Raw genomic sequence first — 22,873 nt, 5'->3', positions numbered from 1 at the left:
ACGATCTGGGCACAACAACCCCTCTTCCTCCTAATAAAGCTCTGATACTGATACTGGGTTCTGTTGTGACCATGACCTTTCGGCACAGTAACCAGCGCCGCCACCAGCATGGCTTATCATTCTTACAGTATAGCCATTTCCTTAGGTTCCTTAGTAAGGATTTGTTCTTGAACTGTGTTGTAGAAAGCTCAGTAGAAGACTGTGTACTAACATTCATAAATTCATTGCTTTGATCCAAAGCATAATAGGAATATCAGATACCACCCAGTGTTAATGAGCACCTGCTGGAATAAATGGCTGGTCATATTGTTTGTGTTATTACTCTCTTATAGGATCCTTGGACTTGCAGTAAGTAGAGAATGTCATTTTCTGACAGACTTAATGCTTTGAGATAATTTGGGGAGCTCAGAAAGAGGGTAACCCACCCCATGAACTGCAAATGAAATTGATGATATATTAAGTATTGTGTTGGTTTTCTAGCCTCGAACTACTTTTGAAAGTTTAATCTGAAGTTGTTTGTTTGTTTGTTTTTTAAATCCAAGCAAACAAAAGCAAACAAACAGAAAATCCAGCCCTCTCTGAACCACCAGTATGACTGGGTGGTAGAGTAAACTCATTATCCAGCATTTACTCAAATTTACATTTTAGAAGCCTACATTGTTATTCTTGCTGTAGTTAGGTAAATAATCTAGCTGTTGGAATTTAAATGAGAATGTTACTCAATAGGCTCTGGTGTTTGAACACTTGTTTCCTAGTTGCTGGCATTGTTTGGGAAGGTTTCAGAGATGCAGCCTTGCTGGAGGAAGTTTTTCACTGAGGACAGGCTTTCAGATTCAAAATCCATCAGATCCAGTTTGCTGTCTCTGTTTTGTGCTTGCAATCCAAGATGTGAGTTTTCAGCTTCTTATTCCCACTACCATACAATTCCCACCATTAAATTATCTAAACTTCTGGAACAATAAGCCAAACAAAGCAAAATAAAAACCAATCAACCCCCAACTCTTCTGTAAGTTGTCTTGGTCATGGTGTTTTATCACAACAAAAGTAACCAGTATAGAAGTTGGTACCAGAGAGTGGGCTGCTGCTGTGAAGAACCTGACCATGTGGGGTTTAAAAGGAGTGTAGAAGACTTTGGACCTTTGGACTAGAAAAGCAGTTGAATGTTGTAAGCAGAGTTTAAATAGATATTTTAGTGGGAGCCTGGAAGACATTATTCTGAGAGCAATGCAGACGTTAGAGGCTTGTCAAGTGGTTTCAGAGGGAAGAAAGGATCTTAAAAATGGGCTTAGAGGCTATTTATATGATTGTTCTGGCAAAGATTCTGGTTGCTCTGTCTTTCCCAAGAACTTGCCTGAGGGTAAATTAAAAAGTAATGGACTCATTTCTTGGATGAACCTCAAGGTAGCATCCTATTGAATCTATGGCATGGCTATTAGGAATGACTGGTATGCAGGTCCACAATGTGGAATAGAAAGTGAGGCTCAAAAAATAAGAAAATACAGTTTGAAGAGAAGAAGAGCACTGGGAAACTTAATGTTGCAGCCAAGCATGTGCTGAAGGAGATAAGGTTAGCACCTTTATGGAGAGGCTTCCTTCTCTGCACTTCAATAAAGGAAAAGGTGCTCTCAGGTCAAGAGCCCACCCAGCTAAGGTTCTAATTTGTGGAAGGGCCTAAGGCACTTTCTGCTCCTAAAAAGCAACTGAGTAAAACTGCTTCTGCTAATGGGATTCAAGAGGGGCGAGATTCATCCCAAGCTGGCTGCATAACTTGGCAATGTTTTCTACATAGTGCTGCCTTTAAAGGCATGAAGGATGCAAGAGTGAAGGGCACATGTATTCTTTCTTCATGATTTCAGAGAGCCACTGAGGCCTGGCAAAATGTGATAGGGGAAGGCCCCATGTGGAATCCTTGAGAGGTCAAGAGGCTATGAGATGCCATTGTGTAAAGCTGTGTAAGTGAAGTCTGGGGTGTAGTGGAGACCCTAAGACATTGGACATGGCAGAGCCATGAGATCTCTGTCAAGAACAGCCTCATATAGAGTGAAAACATCCCAAGAGAGAGATGTATGTTGCAGGCAGCAAAATTGGACAGTTGTAGCCATCTAAGCTCTTTGAAATTCAAGTCCCAGACACTGGATACGAAGGTAAAAGATTTGGTGTTTGCTCTACTGGGTTTCCATCTTGCTTTGGTCTATTACTTCCTCACTATGCCTCAATTCTTTCCTTTTCGAATGGTAATATGTATTCCATATTATTATATTTTAGAAATATGTAAGTTGTGAGGGTTTTGTTTTGACAGTATGTTTACAATTAATGTTGTCTTGAGTCTCAGAAGAGACTTTAGACTTTTAAACAGTGTTGGGTCTGTGAAAGACTGAGGGTTTTTGAAGTTGAACTAAATGCATTTCACATTATGACATGGCTAACAGCTCATGGGAGTCGAATATAAATGTCTGAATAAAAATGTTCCCCAAAGGCTCCCATATTTGAATGACTGGTCCTCAGTTGGTGGCATTGTTTGAGTGAAGTTTAGGAGGTACAGCTTTGAGGAAACCTGTCACTTGGGGCTGGCTTTCAGAGCCCAAATCCACTCACTACTTAGGGCTTACTCTGTTTTGTGCTTACACTTCGAGATGTGAGCTCTTACCTTCGCATGCCTGCTACCTGCTATTATGCCATCCCTGCCATTACAGACTCCAGCCCTCTGCACCTGTAAGCCCAAAGACACTCAAGTTGTGTAGTCATGGTGTTTTAGCACAGCAACAGAAAAGTAACCAATACAGAAATTAAGTCTAAAATTATTTTTCCAACAATTTGATCTTACTCTGATTTCCTTATTATTTTAGACATTTTATTATTTACCTTCCATGTGGACACTTCCCCTGTGTCAACTTTGCTGCCACTCTCCAAAAAATACTTTCAACTTTCTCCAACTACTCTGACTTGGTATCATGAAAGACAAACACTTGAATCCTAGAAAATAAAACTAGACAACTGGCACAAACTAAAAACCAAACACCGTAGCAGTTTACCCACAAAGACCTCTTGCCTGTTCTTGTGTGAACTACTCACAAAGTTCATTGGCATGTGTGATTCAAATTTAATACAAAAAAATCTTTCATATTGTTATCATTGGCTTCTACTCGAAATACTAGAGCCCAAGTCTAGGAATGTTCTTAGCCGACAACCTATCAGTTTCAAATTGGTTTCTTAGACTATGCCAAAAATTATTTTCGCCTTTCTTTAGCTTCCAGAAAATTATGACTTACTACAAAACTGCTTGGACCATAGAGAGGCCAACTTCTGACACTCCTCATTTGCAGTACCACAGCCATGAATCAGATTCTACTTCCCTAACTGAACTGATCTTTTCCCAGCGATAGCAGACTACAGGTATAGTGGCATAACTCTATTTTAATGTTAGAGATCCCAAGTATGGAGGAGAGACCTCATCCTGAATATATTTCTTTTATATACTTTGAGTTGGTCAGATGACTATACACTGTATGCATGTGTGGAGTTACCAATTTTGAATCTCATTAATGTATCCAATGATACATGTTAGTCCAAAATCAGCACAAAATTCATACATATTTTGCTCAAGTGAAAATAGCTTCTATAATTTATTATTTTATTTTTCTCCCATTTTAATTTCTATTGAATACGTGGGTATCTAGACAGAAATATAAACTGTCTCATGAATATAAAAACATTGTGTTCTCACTCTTTCTAGAGTTAAGAAATAGTCCAAGTTGTTAATTTTTATTTCACATTTAACTATTTTTTTTTTTTAAGATTTAATGTGCTGAATATCAAGATGGGAACAAGAAAACCTCTATGACAGTAAACTGTGCCCCTCAATAACGTTATCAGGAACAACTACACATGCAATATTTTATTTAAAAAAATAGGAGCTGGAGAGATGGCTCAGTTGTTAAGAGCATTTGTTGCTCTTTCAGATGTCCTGAGTTCGATTCCCAGCACCCACATGGTAGTGCAAAACCATCTGTAACTCCAGTTCCAAGGGATGCAATATTCCTAATTTCTGTGGGTACCAGACACACAAGTGATGGACATACATACATGCAGGCAACACTTGTACACAACATAAAAAATAAATACCAAAACAAAACAGCCAACCTTCATAGCTAAAAGAAACAGACCACATTTTTCACACCACTCTACTCCATCCCTTCTAATGGTTTCCTACATTTTTGTTACTGATGCTAAAAACAACAACAACAACAACAACAACAACAACAACAAAACCCTATCAAGTGCACATGTGCTCATCCATTTCAGATCTTATTGGGACAGATGCTAGTGGATTCATTTATTAGTCTCATTTAAATATTTATTTAAATAATTATTTAACAGGAACCAGTGGCAGCAGACACTACCCTGCAACCTTATGTAAGGAAGTTTCTCAAGCTTTACAACTTTAAACGGTTGAGCCCACCTGCTCTTCATTTATCATGATTGTGATTCATACTTCTGAATAATGAGACATAATCGTTGTTTTTGTAACTTTTTTTGTTAAAAGGCCAAATGTCTTTAAACTCGGTTGTTTGTTTTGGATGCTTGACCCAAGGACCCTGTATTAGTTTCCTTTGTGTTGCTGTGGTAAAATTCTTTGATCAAAACAACTTAAAGGGAAATTACAACAGCAGGAAGCAGAGGGAGGGAGAGAGAGAGAGGAAATGTTCTAAGTTGTAGAACTTCAAAGCCTGGAGGACCCTTGTCACTTGCTCCCAACCTGTAGCCCCTTTCCATGTCATACCCAACCTCTTGGCCAGCCAGATACTACACTCTTCACCAGGGTAAGCCTGGCTGACCATCTGATCCTCCCTTCCACCCTGATCTAGACTAGGTCTCACATCCAGTGTCCCCAAATAGACTGGGCACCTCTTGGGATGCCCTAAAACTTGAGGCTCAGATCAGGACCCTTGTAGCCTTACCCCAACATAGAGGCATATTTAATACCACATCCGACCTCTCTACCTAGCCAGATCCTGTATTATCATCCATTCATCAGGGTTTAGATAGGTGAATCCATCTGATCCTCCCCTCCATGCACCCTGGCTTCCATTGCCTTTCCAGATAAAAACAAAAACAAAACACAAAAACAACAAAGAACCAATGGCTCTGATGCTCACTACATTGCTGTGAGAAAAGGTCCGTTGAAATTTCAAGCCGGTGGCTTTTTACATTTCAAAACAACTCGCACCTCTCACCTATCCAAAACTACCTGGGCTAGTAGAGTCAGGTACTGGGTGCTTGTGCTGCCCTGGCATCCTTCCTTTGTGGACACTGTGGAATGTATGGTCCTTTCTCGTTTCCTGGTTAGGTAAGTGGCACCACAGCATATTAGTTAATCTTGCATGTGGCATTAGCCCACAACAGTCATATGCCTATATTTTGCAGTGGACTGAGCCTGTCTACTCTACTAGGATAATTGACTTCAGACAGTAATAGCAGCAACTATTTTATATTGAGCTGCCATGTTGGTACCACCTTTTGGTTTGTCCAAGAAACATCAAACCTCAGAATTGCTCTTATCCTTGGTGTGTGGCCTTTACTCTGTCTAACAAGGACTGGATGTTCAGCAAGGAGATGCCTGTATTGGAGGTAGTCACAGTCAGAGGCTGGCACTGCATGAGAACCTCAAGAGTATTTTTCTCTCCCTATCTTGGGCAGACAGCAGGTTCAGTCCACAGTACTCTGAAACCTCTCAGCCTGTCACATTTTATCCACTTAGAAAAAAAATCCTGAGGGAAATGAACAACATTCCATTGTTTATCCAGTAATATATTAGTAATATTTGTCACCTAGAACTGTATCTCTAATAAGAAAAGTGTGTTGTATAGTCTTTGGAAAAAAACTCATTACACTCAGAAATGAGTCTTGTTCTTCTGATATGCGAGAATGGTGCTTTTTCCAGTTTTCATGAGTGAGCATATTTAGAAACTTTTAATATGTAATACAATCATATATTCTGAGAAGTGAGTTGTTGGTACCATTCTTTCAGAGCTGTGTTTTTTCTACCAGATCAACTAATAATATCTAGTAAATTTGAAGCAACAACAAAGGGTTTTCCAACATTTACCCTTGTGCATTTGGAACAAAGTTGAAAATTCTACTATGTTCTCTGATATTAGAAAAACTTTGTATCTTGATTTAAAGGTGTTGACACATTTGGTATATTTATAGTGTTTCATTCCAGTATAAACTCTGGTGTTAAAGTGTGCGAAATGGTAGAAGTTTGGCACTTTTTCTACACTTGCAGGGTTTGTCTCGGGGTGAATTTTTGTGTTTAGTGAGAGCTGAAGAGCTATACAGGCTTTGCCAGGTTCTGAATATTGGCTAGTTTTTGTCTCGTATGTGAATTCAATGTTCAGTAAGAGATGAGCAACAATTTATATTTTTCCACATTAAAAATATCATTAGTGTTTCTAAAGTGATGGTGGTGCCTAGTAAAGAATTATAAAGATTTAAGGATTTGGTATTGCTCATATTTGTATGGTTTCTCACAGGAAGAATTAATTTTCTGATACTGAGAACCTTGTGAATGATAAATCATAGACTTTGCTACATTCACTGCTTCTGTTGGACTCATCCCCACTTTGAATTATGACATTAAACAAGTTTTTGACTGTGGGTAAAGGATTTACTACATTCTTTACATTTGTTGGTTTTACTCATGTATGAATTCGCTGATGTTTTCTAAGGTTTGAACACTGACTAAAGCATTTTCCACACTCACTACATTTGTATGGTTTCTCTCCTGTATGGATTCTCTGGTGTTGAGTGAGGTTTGTACAATGGATGAAAGCTTTGCCACACTCCTTACATTTGTAAGGTTTCTCTCCTGTGTGAATTCTCCGGTGTTTAGTAAAAGATGAACGGCAGTTAAAGGCTTTGCCACATTCTTCACATCTGTAGGGTTTCTCTCCAGTGTGAATTCTCTGGTGTTTTCTAAGACTTGAACATTGGGTAAAAGACTTTCCACATGGTTCACATTTGTAAGGTTTCTCTCCAGTATGAATTCTCTGGTGTTCACTAAGTGTTGAGCTTTGGGTAAAAGCTTTGCCACACTCTGCACACCTGTAGGGCTTCTCTCCAGTGTGGATTACGTGGTGTTTTCTAAGGCTTGCACACTGGGTAAAGGATTTCCCACATTGTTTACATTTGTAGGGTTTCTCTCCTGTATGAATTCTCTGGTGCTGACTAAGAATTGAGCAGTGATTAAAGCTTCGGCCACATTCTTCACATTTGTAGGGTTTCTCTCCAGTGTGAATTCTCTGATGTTTTTTAAGGCTTGCACACTGCGTAAAGGATTTTCCACATATTTTACACTTGTAGGGTTTTTCTCCCGTGTGAATTATGCTGTGTTTATTATAACTTGAGCAATATTTAAAGGCTTTGCCACATTCATTACATTTGTAGGATTTCTGGGCCTTCTGAATTTTATGTGTAGTAAGGTTTGCGGTTTGGTTAACTGTTGTGTCACAATCAATATGCTTGTAATGATTATCTTGAATACAGTTACACTGATGGATGGTAAACTCTGAGCACTGAGTAAATAAATTTTCACAACTGAAAAGGTTCTTTGAAAACAGAGTACACTCATGTTTGTTGGAACTTGAGTCATGGTCAAAGTTATTATGCACTTTGCTACACTGACCAGATTTCTCTACAATAACCATATCCTTGCAATTATTTAGTGTAGAGCCATTACTGAAAGCTTTGATAGTTTCTTTACACATATATGTGGTTTTCCAAATATCTGTATCTGGATTTTGGCTATGCAATAATGGATCTGTAGTAAGCAGTCCACAATTGTGCATTTGGCTATAGGAAAGATCTACTTGCTGACTGAAGAGTAAGGATCTTTCAGGATAGGAAGTCTCTATTTGATCAGTTTTAGAGATCAGTTCTCTGTTTCTCAATTCTTTGTCTATGGAAATGTTTGAGTGAAAGACTAATCCCCCTTTCAGATCTTCCAAACTTCTTTTCAAAGTTAAGTTATGTTGAACAATGTCCTGTGGATATTTTTGTTTATAGATACATGGCTCATCAAAAGCACTTGTCCCAGCATGGGTTTTTTTCACAGCTGTTTTCTGCTCTTGATCTCTGTTGTCAATGACATCTTTGCTATTGCTAGTGATCGCACACTGGTTACGTCTACCACGGCAGGCTGTTTGATCTTTATTCTCACCTACATTTGCCCAATTTCTTAAACTCTTAAGGCCATAACTTCCAGGTCTTCCATGAGTCACTTTTTTGAAGGAATATTTTAGGATCTGTTCTGGTGAAAAGTTCTGGGTACAATGATGAGAAAGAGCTGAAATAAATAAAAACAAACAAATTAATTTAATGGATTCTGGTGATTACAGTTTATAAATATATATAAAGTTATACCAGATTAGAACATCAGTGGGAAACCATAGGACCAAAGGTTCTCAGTACTCTCTTGCATAATAACTTTAGAAAAAAAATACCGACCAAATTAAACTTGTGTACCCTCCCATAACCAGTTAAGAAATCACAGCACCCCAAGTAAGCACAAAGCCAAGGGCAGTTTGATTGTAGCTGGAAGCAAAGTTGTTACTTTTGTCAACCATAGCTCTTCTCTCCCTCTACAGCACAGGCAGTTAGGGAAATCCAAACCTCCATCTCCGTCAGGAGAAAACAGAATGAGGCTTTTTGGTAGGGACTGTCTGAAACCTGGCTACCTACAATGACAGAGTGTAGGAGATACCAGCTGTATTTTACATGACAGTTTTGTACAATTGAGACCAAAGGCAAATAGTGATTTGTACTCCAAACTGTCATTGGGGTAGAGAGCCCACAGTAGCTAATGAAATCTGTATAAAAACATAACTCCATATAACAGATGTCCTGAGAACAGGTTTCAGAGTCCTCAATAATCAAAAGCATGATGGAGACATCCTGTAGAGAAAAAAATAACTTTCTGAATGTAAACAAATTCACTGAAAAGTAAATTTAATCTACTCATCATGTACACACAGCATGCTATTTTAAGTATGTATTTATGGTGGAATGACAAAAATCTATCTTCCTAACACATTATCATTTCATATAATTGTAATTTTTGTACTTGGACACTTCCCATCAATTTCCATAGTATTTCTCAAAAACACATGATCTATACAATTCTGTATGTTCTTATGCCTATCGTTTTTTTAAAAATTAAATCTAAATCTTTAATAAACAGGTATGGTCTAGTAGCTTTATGTTTATCTTAATAAGTTTTTTTCATCTTTGATCACTACTACTTCAGTAACCCCCAAATTGACAGCCTCACTCACTTTTTATTTCTGAGATTAACTTTTCAAATTGCACATTGAGATGTTCATTTCCTGTGCCTGCCTGATTTCATTTTAAGTCCTTCACTTTTACCCATGTTGCATAAAATGAGATTTTTTTCCTTTTATATAGCTCAATAGTAAACCACTGTGCATATGGACCCCATAATCTTTTAAAAATATTTTTTATTATTTTTAAATGTGTGTGTGTGCAGATGCCTGTGAATGTCACAAGCATCATATCCCTCTGGAGCTGGAGTTATAGGCAGTCATGATGTGGGTGCTGGGAACCAAATTCTGGTCCTCAGCAAGAACAGTTTGTGTTATTAAATACTGAGCTCTTTCTTCATCCCCCAAATCATCATCTGTTTGTACTGAAATTAGCTTTTGGCTACTTCAAATCATGCTGCACTATTGGCAATCTTCTCAACAGTGATTTAATATTGTTTGCCGAAATAGTCAGTCCCTGGGGTGGCTGGAACAAATGCACCTTTGGTTTTTAAGGTTTTAAGGTGCCTCCATGCTGTCACCCCCCATGACTTATAATTAATCTCTTGTTAATTCTTTTTTTTTTGGTTTTTTCGAGACAGGGTTTCTCTGTGTAGCTTTGCGCCTTTCCTGGAACTCACTTGGTAGCCCAGGCTGGCCTTGAACTCACAGAGATCCACCTGGCTCTGCCTCCCGAGTGCTGGGATTAAAGGCGTGCACCACCACCGCCCAGCCTGATTCTTTTTTTAAAGGACAAATTTCCATGAATGCTAACACAGTACACAAAGAAACAGGGGATGACTCAGGGGGAAGGACATGAGAAATACTGCAAACCCATCATTCAAAAACTGATTTATATATTATATAAACAAAACAACCATCTGAAAGATAATGGATTAATAAAACACTAAAATCAAGAAAATAAGAATACAAAAAAACAGACACCATAAGCAAATAACACAGGTAATAAATTTAGTAAGAAATACTGGTGGGAATACTAGAAATATGATGAAGAAACACATCAGAATTCAAGCAGCTTAATTAGTTGCTTTAGGCTGAAAGACAGAGAGTGAAAATGATGCACGCTTGGAGTCCACGTTTCACAAGTCACAAAGGTTATCTGGAGAGCAGTTAAAGTGAGGATGCTCTCTGTGACCCCAGAGGAGCTTTGGAAGACGCCCTGTAATGCAGACCTAAGAAGCAGAACACAGAGAATGCACTGCAGGGACAAAATCAACCCATCTTCAAAGTGAAAGAAAATAAACTCATTCACGGATATATAAACACTAGATTGCCCGACTGTTACAAGGCAACACAAATAATAAAAATTTCAAGCTCTGAGGAAAATCAAATACAGAGCAACAGAATTCCATGGACTTATGAGGATGTAAAAAACACTTTAAAGTTCTGAATAGAATTTGAAAGACAAGTGTAAACATGTACAGACACACTCTAAATAAAACAGCTAATACCAATAATATCACAGGAAAGGGAAATGTAATTACAAAGAAAATTTCTATGCACTGGAAATTACACTGTCATTAGTGAATACAAAAAAAGGAAAATTATGCTGTATCATAGGAGACTCTTTAGATGTAAGGATTCAGGAATGTTAAAAATCATGAAGTAAGGGACAAAAAGAGCTGGCATGGCCATAATTATGTTATAAAAAACATACACTTTCAGACAAAACAGTTGTGTGATAAGAAGATATAATTTAAGCCAGAAACTGTAATAAAAGAAAATAACCATGCTGGCAAGCTTTTTTTTCCTCCCTCAACTACACAGAAGCTAGAGTCTTCCAAGAGGAGGGAATCCCAACTGAGAAAATGTCTCCATAACACTGGCTTGTGGACAACCCTGGAGGGCATTTTAATGCCCGATGATTGATGTAGGAGAGCCCAGTGCATTGTGGGTGGTACCATTCCTGGTAGGTGGTCCTACCTAGGGTCTACACGAAAGCAGGGAACACTTGTGTGCCAAGGACCCCACAACTGTTCTTTCAAGCACAGATTTGTATTGGTCATGAAAAGCACAGGCTATAACAGACATTTTGAAAGGAAAGACTGTTAAATGCTGGCAGTGTGTTGGGAGCTCTGTAGGGATGCTGTCCTCACCCACAGAGACCAGGTTTCTGTAGTTCTCTAACATCACATCCCTATACAGATTCTGCTGAGGAGGGTCCAGGCATTCCCACTCATCTGGCGAGAAATCAATGGCCACATCGCTGAATGTCAACTGGTCCTGAAATAAAAATGAACAGAAATAAATACCACACTGATCAGAGTTTTAGTGTCACCTAAGAAGAAGGAAGAGTTAGAACTGGTGACGACACAGGCAGTTAGAATTGTTCAGTAAGGTGCTTTTCGTATCACATTGATATTCTACAACACCTTACCTAACCAAGTCTAACTATGACATAGAACCTGCTGAACCAGTGTCAACACTCCAGCTTTATGACATTTAACATGTCAAGGCAAAGCATTACCATCAAAATATTCACAATATAAACTAATATTATACAACATTGCGTATATTTCTCAGATGAGAATGTCACAGTGAATTACATGGATGATGATTCTGATTCAGGAGTTCTGGACTGGAGTCAGAGTTTCTGAGGACACAGCTCAGTAGTAATGCTGACGTCAGTGTCCAAGGGCTGCTCATTAGCAGCCTTGAGGTAGACACTAGTGGGAGAATTCACTGGTAAATTTGACTTTTAAAGTAATCACACATTTTATTATAATAGGGAAGTATAGCAAGAATAATCTTTTTGATTATTTAAAACTACTATCTTCCATGATTTTATGTTTCTTTTTTTCTACATCGTTTTGTCAAATCCATAGCAAATGGTCAAGCCTAGGTTCTGACCAAATGTATCTGTTGCAGAATTCAGATGGAAACATAAAGTAAAAATAACTTTCAAGCAGCTTTCACATGAGATTGGGAATGGAAATGCGTTAAGAAGGCAGCAAAACAAAACTGATCAAATATTATTTATATTTTATTTTTACACATAAAAACAGTAGCTAGCCGGGCGGTGGTGGCGCATGCCTTTAATCCCAGCACTCGGGAGGCAGAGCCAGGCGGATCTCTGTGAGTTCAAGGCCAGCCTGGGCTACCAAGTGAGTTCCAGGAGAGGCGCAAAGCTACACAGAGAAACCCTGTCTCGAAAAACAAAAAACAAAAAAAAAAAAAAACAAAAAAAAAAACAAAAAACAAAAAACAGTAGCTATAAATCCAAAGCAATACACTATGGCTGTGTGCATTTCCCAGTCATAGAGTGCTTGCCTAGGACATATAAGGCCCTGGGCTCTTCCTGAGGACAGATTAACACACACACACACACACACACACACACACACACACACACACACACACACACACCAAACATAAAAAGAGTAGAAATGTTCACATCAAACATGAGAAATATGGGTCTGGAGATGTAGTTCAGTCTGTAGAGTGTGCCCAGCATGCACATAGCTTTGGACTGACTTCCCGGCACTGCTTAATCAAGACGTGTGTGTGTGTGTGTGTGTGTGTGTGTGTGTGTGTGTGTGTCGCACACCTTTAACCCCAGCACTTGGGAGGTGGAGGCAGGAGAATGTGTGTGTGTGTGTGTGTGTGTGTGTGTGTGTGTCACACCTTTAACCCTAGCACTTGGGAGGTGGAGGCAGGAGAATGAAAATTCAAGGCCATCCTTAACTCCACACTGTTAGAAGCCAACTTGTGTAAACTTGAATTATATTCTATTTAAAGAAGATTCTAATTCCTAATAAGAAATTAGGGCCTCAACGCCACACACAGAAACCCCATATACCATATGTGTAGGAACAGGGGTCAAAAGAATGGCCATGGTGAACAATGCCTTGGGGACCATGAGGGAAAAAGGCAAAGGGCCCTTTACCTCAGGTGCATCTTGTTCCCTGAATAGTTCTTGGATGTGATTTCGTTCCTCCTGCGACAAACATTTACATTCAATTTGTAAGACATTTATTCTTGGTGGATGTGAGAACATAGCTCTAGAACCCAATCTTTGGTGTACCCTGAATCTGGGTATGGTCTTCTGTCTTGCTTTTGTGCTTTCCGAAAAAGATATAATCTATAGTAAGTGCTAGGCATTGTGTTTAAATTGGTTTAAACTTTCCTGATAAAGTTCTGGGAAAAGGCTGCTCTGTTAAAATTTAATATGTGCTTACTGATCATTATTTACATGTTTTTCTGAATCGAACAACCTTTGGATCATTGCTTTCTTAGTTACATTCCTGTATAAAAGTACACTGAAACTGAAGTAAGGCTGTCTACAGCAGTAGACATAGGTTCTCCCTCCCCCAGCCCCCAATCTTTCAGGTTCTCAGAATCCAGGTCTCACATACAGATCTGCATAGGCTGGTGAAAGTCAAAACACATGGATTTTCCCTTGATGACATATCCTGTGGAAATCACACAATCTGGGGAAACACAGTTGTACCCAATTGTACTAACATATTTTCCTGGAAATATATCTTGCTTTCAGAGACTAAACTCTCTTGCAAGCAAGTCAGTACTATGCCTTGAGAGGTGATTTTTTTTTTAAAGACTATATATTCAATTTGATATCCTGCTGAGTATTCAGCCTGTTTAAGTTTACCCTGCCTTTAAGAAAACAAGGTAACCAGCCTTACTATGCCTTGCATTTACATGTTATCAGCTTTTATATCCTAAGCTGAATGCAGTTTTAATCTTACATTATGTATTCCTCACATCCCTGATCCAGAATAATGTATGTGTGCATAGGTGTGTTGTGATCTTTTGCTGAAGGCCTTAAACAAAACAAAAATCCCATAAATGTTGGAAGCATTATGTGGATATAGGTTGATAAAATCTGTCAGTGGTTTTGAGTTCTATTTTGAGTCAGTTGGGTTCACGACAGTAACTTCTTCCTTTGTAAAACTCTGGTAAAGATACCAGGAGAAGTATTCCTCATTCCTTTCCCATATCATGTTTTCATTCTTTTTTGAAAAATTTTATTTTGTGTATGTGTCAGAATAGGTCATCAGATCCCCTAGACTGGAGTTACAGATAGTTGTGAGTGCCACGTGGGTGCTGAAAATCTAACCTGGGTTCTCTGAAGAGTAGTCTGTGCTCTTTTAACCAATGAGCCATCTTTCCAGTCTCTTAGCATGTTTTCTATGCTGTTCAATAGATACAAAGCAAAGCCCTTTGTTAGGGATAAACAACACAGGCAGGCATGTTGCTGGAGAAGGACATCACACACAACACATGCAATACAGGCAGGCAGGTGGACATCAGACACAGACCAGACACAACAGTCCACTAACCACACCATACATATGGAAGATACAGGGAGAGAAAGACATTCAAAATTGGGCTTGCTCCTGGGACAGTATTCTAAGAAGAAATCTCTTTCTCACTGTCATTGAGACACTGATGCACCCAGTAGCAGTGGTGCAGGGCCAGCATGCCCGGGTGCTCTAGTCACTGCTCTATTGCTGGGAAGAGACACCATGACAAAGGCAACTCATTAAAGAGAGCATCTGATTGCAAGCTTGCCTGCTGTTTCAGAGGGTGAGCCATTATCAACACGGCAGGGAGCATGTTGGTAGGAAGGCAGGCATGGTGCTGGAGAAGTAGCTGAGAACTACATCCTGATCTGTAGGCAGAACTGAGCCAGGCAAGGGCTTCTGAAACCTTAAAGCCCACCCCAAGCAACATACCTCCTCCAAAAAGGACACACCTCCTAATCCTTCCAAACAGTTCATCAACTGGGACTAAGCATGTAAACATGTGAGCCTGTGGGGGTACGTCATCATTCAAACTACCGTACCAAGCATCTTAGCTATTGTTCCGGCCCCACAACACATTACAGAGGGGTCCTAGGGCCAAGCTTCCCCTGCACTGGGCTAGATCCCCTTAGTCTGGCAGTAACGGTGCAATGATCTATTCCCTTCTCTGTCACCGTCCTGTTAGCTTGGTCAAACAAGCTTCACATCACTCCATGCTGCTCAGTGCTTTGGGTGACAGTTTTCTCTGGGAATTTGGACAGCTGTCTACAGGGCAGCAAAGCACTCTACACCAACTCTGGGAACAAAGACAATAAATAAATGCAGAGATAAATAAAATTTTAAAAAGGGAAAGGGAAGGAAAAGACAGAAAAGAGGAGGGGAAACAGAAATCTTTCTGTACGTGATGGCAAGGTTACAGCAATGTACATAATGTGAATAATCAGGAGGTGGGTTGGTTCATGAGAATAGAATCCCTCTGGGATAAAGACCTGCTAATTTAGGGAGTAAGGTTCCTGCAGTCTAGAGACAAGGCATGGACATCAAGGTGCTCTAAGTCACCATATAATGCGTAAAATAAAGGCTTCCAAGCTGTGACTTGTCCTGCGTGGCTCCATTTTGAGTGAAAACACTATGATGGAAAAGCTACCAGGACCACTCAGTATGTGTCAAGGAACCACCAAAGAATCCCAGACGGTTCTCTGGGTTTCTATTCTCTATGGTCCCCACTCCATGACTAGGGCCACTCAAATCGTTCTCCCTCCTGTACATAATCCTGCTCCTTAGCAAAAAGGAGCCATGCCTCCACTGCAGGGCTCTCGTGTTCTCCAGCAGCTCTACTACTGGGTTCATTAGTATCAAACTGAAAAGAAGGGGGAAACTGAGGGAACAAAGAAAGTTAAGAGTCTGCTCAATGTCTCTACTCAGATAAAAGCCACAAATTACAACAACAAAATTTACTATTTAAGCTGCCTTCACAGAGACACAATTCCTTTTGTATACAGATCAAATAAAATATTACAACAGCAATGAACAGTGCTTAAGACCTAAGTATAGTCAACCTCCAAATAGGTCTTAAGACCTTTCCCAGGTATTAAATGAGAATTTCACAAGATTATTAACTTTTATTCACATTAAAAAACACTTAACTATTCAAGCAATCCTCATGCCTAAGGGTTTCACCTCATAAGCTATAATGTTATCCACTGCATATCAGGAACTAGCCTAAGATCTTATTTAACTTCTTCAGCAACCCTTTGAGATGCACGTTCAGAATGCACTGAAATCTTGTAAGTAACTATTTACTGTACTGCAATTATTGGAGACTGTAAAGAATTCTACATCCACACATGAGTCTATCTTCCCCCTTCTAAGAACCTGTTTCTATTAACCTTCATGCTCAATGTTAAAACCTCTAACAAATTCTATGTCTGCTTCATACTGGCTCATCCAGAAATTCCTTTCTGTGATAAAAGTATCCCAGCTTTACCAGAGTAGAGGTCATTGAGAAGAACTCCTCCTCTGCTACAAAAATTGGCATGAACTGTGCTTCCTGCCTATATCCCATTGCTGCTAATATCTTCAAGGCCTTTTAATATGTATCAGTTTTTTATCTCTGGCTCCTCTGAACTCTGTAACCATTATGTAATCTATATCTACACATACAATTATAATAGTAATTCATATTATAAAAGAACCTATAATTGCTAATGGCAGCTATCAAAGAATATCAGACTGCCTGGTAGATGCAGCTAATAAGACGAGCTTATTTTTTAAATGCAACTTTGGAAATGTGTCCATCTATGCTTCTGACAAACCACTCTCATGACATGGGAGAGGGGGCTCAGTTTGTAGAGGTTCACTGCAACAGGCAGGGAATTCTCAGGAAGCTTCCAGTTTACTCAGCTGGATCCTACAACGGCTATCAAGGCCATACCAACATGGTACATTCCCAAGCGAATAGACATTTTATTAGTGTTTCTTCAGCTCTTCATAGACTAAGATGTAGGCCTAGGTCAGAACATGGCTCAGATGAGGCTATATTGACAATACAATCCTTTTCATCATATATAAGATACGGAGCACACAGTTTGCATAAACAATAGACAGTTAAGACCCCTATCTCAACAAAGACAGACATATTCCAGAGAGTCCTCCAGACTTATAAACCTAGGGAAGAAGCCTACGTTCTGCTTTAGCCATGTTCCCCTCCCCTTGCTGGCAAGTCCTCTACTGCTGCTGTCAGGTGCCTATCAATCAAAGGCCACAGAATGAATAGCAAGTAGAACCAACTGTGACTATGAAGCTGATGGAAGAATTCAGGGATCCTGAACTGAGAAGCACAAGTCAGTAAGCTAACACTGAAGTCTCTGAGACCTGCTAAGCATGCCCACAGCTCCAGGAGCCCTAGTGTCTTATGGTAAAGGCAAGAGGGGAAGGTGTTCTGTAGCTTTTCCTCATGGTATAAAACAGTCATCTCTTCCACTATCATGCTGCAGGACAGAGATAACCAAGACTAAGTCAACCGTGGCCAGGTAGGCATGACAAGAAAACGAAATACAGTGATCACTAGGTCTGTAACAATGGCAATGTGGCTGTTCATACTCCCTAAAAGACAGAATGAGGTGGGAGAATCCTAGGACTTGATTTTAGGATTCCATCCACCTCATCCTCTTGCCTCTCAGTTGCACAAGACCATGGAAGATGCTAGAATATATAGGAACAGAAAAGTTTAAGTGGGATTCCATGATGCAGCTCTTGTGTTTTGGACATACTTTCTGGGATAAGACTTCTCAGTGGTACAGCACCTTTGCAATTCATGCTCCTATAAACTCAACGGATTCACTGGTTTATGAAGTGAGGTTCAGTGGAAGCTTTGTTTTACTGTGCTCATGATGCCCTATCTTGGTTAATCACACTTTTGTTCACACATGCCAAGGAAAAGAAATGCAACCAAGTATGGAGATTTTGAAAGAAAAAGCTTTCAGGGTTGAGGTGAAGGAAGGGCCGAGTCTTCAGTGACTGGAACCCAGAGTGAGGTCATCACTTGTGACAGACATCTAAATGAGCCTCCTTGCTACCACTCTCTCAGCTACCTGAGTCTGTCGGGTCACCGACCTCACTGTCAGCTTCGTGAGGTTGTCTTTACTGGTCTGAGATGCAGTCTCACCTGTAGGGCCCAGGCATGCCTTCAGTTCTAAATCCCTGTCTTACTCAATAACAGGCTTCTGGAAGTCTGAGCGTGATCTCCCTACTCCCCAGGCCCTATCCTCAAGTTGGTCACACTCCTGACTCCAGGTCTACCAATTCTTCCTGGAAGCAGTTTGTTCATGCTGTGAAGGACCCAAGTTAACACCTTCCAGTGGGCTATATCCTGAGCCTCTAGGCTCTGGGAGAAAGAGGACGCAAATCAATGGACACATTTTCCATGGAATAAGCACCAACTGAAGCTTATTCCAGGAAGAAGTTGTACAGCGCATTCTGCCACTGGCTACCTGACAGTATGGATTCTAATAACCTGCATCAGTGATTCAAAACACAGCCAACAGGTGACAGGTCAGCTTTAAGAATAGGCGTTCCACGGTCCACAGAATCAACTAATCAGGGTTCACAGAGGCTCAGAGACTGAAGTGACAATCAGGGAGCTTATATGGGCCTGACCTAGGTCTTCTACTGCATATGTGTTATGGTTGTGTAGCTTGTTCTTGTGAGACTCCTAACAGTGGGAGCAGGGGCTGTCTCTGACTCCTTTGCCTGCTCTTGGGACCCTTTTCCTCCTATTGGGTTGCCTCATCCAGCCTTGAAATGAGGGTAAGTGCCTGGTCTTGTTGTAACTTGTTATGTCATATTGTGTTGATATCCCTGGGAAGCCCACTCTTTTCTGAAGGGCAACAGAGGAGAAGCAGATGCAGGGGTGGGGGGGGAGGGAGGGGAAAGGGAGGGGAAGGGGAGGGGCTGGGGAGAGAGGAGGGAGGGGAAACTGCAGCTGGGATGTAATATATAAGAGAGACAAAAAAGTGTTCCAGTGGCCATAGGTGTGTTGGAAAGGAAACCTTGGCCCGGAATTGTTTAAAAAATAAATATAGTGCAGTTGTTTTTAAAAACATGAAACAGAATGACCCCATGACCTAGCAGTCACAAAGGATTGAGGCCATAGTGATGAAGACGTGGCTACTCCACCATACTGACTACAACACTGTTCTCAGTGGCCAAGACATGCATCCACAAAAGGGCCTCTTAGAGTCTTCCAGGCTCAGGGCATCCAGCTGCTCCCTCACTGCACCCCACACCTCAGGTTGTTTTCTGAGGAGAGGACACAGTGGTCAATATGTGCTAGATAAGAACACAGCAGCTGTGTGGTGCCAGGCTCAGGTGCAGGAAATAACTAAAGCACAGAGCATGGGCTTGTAAACTCTCCAAGGGGAAAACTCAATCCAAAAAACACTGAGAAGATGTCTGTGGCCTAGAAGACAAAAAGAGGAGAGTACAAAATCAAATCAAATCAACAAAAAATACTTTTTTTTAGAAACAGGTGTTGAAAGGGGAATTGTTAACAAACAAAAGACAAAACCCTATAAAATGCCACCCACATGAAATGCCACATGCAGGACATGGCCCTTGCACCCAAAATGTCAGCAGATGTGATTAAGTACACACTGGACCTGAGAATACTCTGTGTGTGTGGGGGTGGGGGTGGGGAGGAGGTGGATGGGGTGTCATGAGGCCTCACCCCTCCCAGAGGATTTGTGGGCTTGTTATAGTTGATTAGGGCCTGAGAGAATTTTCTCTACTAGTGTTACCACTAACTAGATGCCTGGGCTCCGGTAAATAATATCTCAGTAAATAACCCTAACGAAGCTCATGGGTTCCCCAAAAGATAGATGAAAGTAGAAATTACTAGGGAAGAAGGAGATTAGTGGGAGGGGGACGGGAGAGAGGATATGCTCAAAAAACATAAACATGTATGAAAATGTCATAATGAAACCCACTACTATGTATAATATATACCAATATAAAAATTTTAAAACAATAATAAAGTGCCATTTATTATCTGGAGAATAGTGACATAAAACTGTCTGACTGAAATACACACAACTGAAACACATCAACTGATAATACCGTTTTGGGAAGGACACACATATTTGGGATTTAGGATTTATACCAGACCAAGGCCCTGTAGGCTGGAGAAAAGGTTTTGGATCTGAGCTCCTACTTCCGATACATTCCGACAGCTCAAGGGAAAACTCTGGGAGGAGGACGAACCCAGCTGCTCTCCGGCGGGAACGTCCGCCATGGAGACTGTATTTTCTGATGCTCCTTCAGACCATCTCCAGCAGTCTGCAAAGCCGGCTGCAGAAGGGAAGAGGCCGCCGCAGGGGAAGGGACTGGAGGCTGCAAAATCCGTGTTTCAGCCCAGCTCCTCCCTTCCGGGGCACCGGGGGACACGAGGTCCGCGCAGGCGCCCAGCTCCGCCCGAGGCCAGGGGGACCTGGCCTGGCGCCCCCGGGAGCGCAGACTCCCCCCCACCTAGCCCTCCGCGCAGCCTCGCGGCCGTCGCTCACCGGCTCCATGGTCCTCGTGCATTTCCAGCACCCGCAGCTCCCTGAGCAACGGCGATTTCGTCAAGGACACCCGGGGCTCCAAAGCTGGGACCCACCCTAAGACATTTTCAAACACAAAGGGTATAGGCTCGCGAGACTGTCAAGGCCCGCCCCTTCGCTCTGTGAGCTTGATTGGCAGTTTTTTCAACCAACACCACTTCGACTCAAGCGACTGCCCACGGGCCTTGATTGACATCAGACTGCACCCGTGGCGGAAGGAGGTACGAATGACAAGTTCTCAGCTGTTTTTAGAGGAAGGCTTTCTGGGGAGTTAGTTCCCGGGGGACCTGTCGTTTTTCCCTTCTGTGTGATGTCACGTAAGTCATCAGTTGTACGTGTAACACATATATGATCCACCAGTGCAGAGAACATAACGATTATTTTTCCATTCCCTAGGACTTGCCTGGACTCTGTTCTGATGGAGACTGCCTCCTGGGTTTTGAGATAGAAAGGCATTCCCAAGTCAGCAATGTCCAGTACGGACAAACGAGAGGGAGAGGTTCAATTTAAAATATTCCAGTGTTTGTTCACTTTTAGAAACTGAAATTAAAAGAGCTACCTATGCCAGACCACGCTTCTTATCCAAGTGCTAGACAGGCATTAACGTGCTGAGAGGCCAGTGAGGATGGACCCTTCCCTCACAATCAGCTTGGGAGGAGACCCCCTCTTTCTCCAGTAACATCAGGTTTAAGAAAGGGAAGTATCACGTGGGTCCCGCAACTAGCCGGTGAGAACAGGATTGCGCCTAAAATGATGCCGGCCGAGAGGGGATGTTTGTGTTACGCTTGCTTGAAGATGCTGCATTTTATTTCACATAATACAGTTTCTAATGGAAACATTATGAAGGCCCTTCAAGGTTAACGACACTTGCCAATATATTAGTAGAATGTAGTAATTGGTGATCAGTTTATAGACTATGGCTAAAATAGAAAGGGCTCATGCATTTGGTCCTAAATTCTCTCATAACTACAATGGAAATACGAACTGCAGTAGGCTGCTGCATTATTTCTTGTATAAAGGAGCTAAAATAAAAGGAGAAAGTCATTGAAACAATAATCAGCACACAAATGCCCACAGCACATCCACATAACAATGTTTTAGTTATTAGAACAGACTATCTGTTCTGTGATGAAGACAGTCAATGAATGCTAAATCATCTCTTTAAAAATTAACGTAAATCAGAGGAGAGAATCTAAAGAAACAAATATCTATGGTACATTTCCAGTTTGAGGTGTATTTAGACCTCACAGAGAGTCACAGATAAGCAAGAGACACTAAGGTCCTTCACTGTCACTTCACCGCAAGGTTAAAAAGTACCCCGCACACATGTTCACTCTACAAGCAAGTCCAATAAACTCACTGGCGTTGCCAAACGGACTTTAGTGGAATGCTAGAACAGGCAGACATTGTTTACATTGACCCAGGGAAAGAGAAACTGGGACATAGGACTTCATTGAACAATGTCTTCTATGCCTTGAGAAAGGAATTATTTACCTTCTTTTATACCCATGTGCTGGATAGTTTTATGTTAACTTGACACAGGCAAGAGAGGAAGCCTCAACTGAGAAAAAGCCTCCACAAGATCAGACCATAAATAAGCCTGAAGGGCATTTTCTTAACTGATGACTGATGGGGAGGGCCCAGCCCACTGTGGGTGGTGCCATCCCTGGGCTGGTGGTCCTAGGTTCCATAAGAAAGCAGGCTGAGAAAGCCACGGGAAGCAAGCAGCACCCCTCCATGGCCTCTGCATCAGCTCTTGCCTCCAGGTTCTAGCTCTGCTTAAATTTCCGTTCTGACTTCCTGCAAAGATGGACTATGATCTGGAAGTTAAGCCACATAAACCCTTTCCTCCCCAACTTGCTTTTTGCTCATGGTGTTTCATTACAGCAATAGAAACCCTAACTAAGACAGTGTGCTTTGGAGACAGTTAAAGCTGTAAGTGCTATGTAGCAGCAATATCAAACTGAAGTAACCATCTCTTCCAGTTTTGTTGAATAGGGAAACTAGGAATTCTGTAAGACTGAGAAAATTTGAACATTTAGGGTAAATGTTCTATATATCAAAATATGTTTCAGAAAAATACTATTGGAGCTGTAGAATATTACAATAGTCCAGTATTGTAATAGTATTATAGGGTTCCCATGTTCTAAGATTCAGGAGCATGTTGTCTGTG

The 22,873-nt window shown here is 40.9% G+C and overlaps 1 protein-coding gene across 3 annotated transcripts; it reads right to left on the bottom strand.

Moving 5' to 3' along the window:
• Positions 1-4,397: 4,397 nt before the first annotated feature.
• On the bottom strand, positions 4,398-20,999 carry LOC131924235 (zinc finger protein 829-like). Of its 3 annotated transcripts, XM_059279492.1 has the most exons (5): positions 20,662-20,999; positions 20,262-20,491; positions 11,467-11,561; position 11,177; positions 8,182-8,344 (listed from the first exon to the last, which is right to left on the bottom strand). In XM_059279492.1, exons 1-5 carry the CDS (start codon positions 20,681-20,683, stop codon positions 8,297-8,299), a joined length of 396 nt encoding a protein of 131 aa, XP_059135475.1. In that variant the 5' UTR covers positions 20,684-20,999; the 3' UTR covers positions 8,182-8,296. The 3 variants fall into 3 exon arrangements, with proteins under 3 accessions (XP_059135473.1, XP_059135474.1, XP_059135475.1); XM_059279490.1 differs by lacking the exon at position 11,177 and having other exon boundaries at positions 4,398-8,344; positions 11,435-11,561; XM_059279491.1 differs by lacking the exons at position 11,177; positions 20,262-20,491 and having other exon boundaries at positions 4,399-8,344; positions 11,435-11,561.
• Positions 21,000-22,873: the final 1,874 nt, after the last annotated feature.

The sequence above is a fragment of the Peromyscus eremicus genome, chromosome 14 (genome assembly GCF_949786415.1).
Source record: "Peromyscus eremicus chromosome 14, PerEre_H2_v1, whole genome shotgun sequence".
Lineage (NCBI taxonomy): Eukaryota > Metazoa > Chordata > Mammalia > Rodentia > Cricetidae > Peromyscus > Peromyscus eremicus.
The sequence above is the reverse complement of the archived record's forward strand: the minus strand, read 5'-3'. Positions and strand labels throughout refer to the sequence as shown.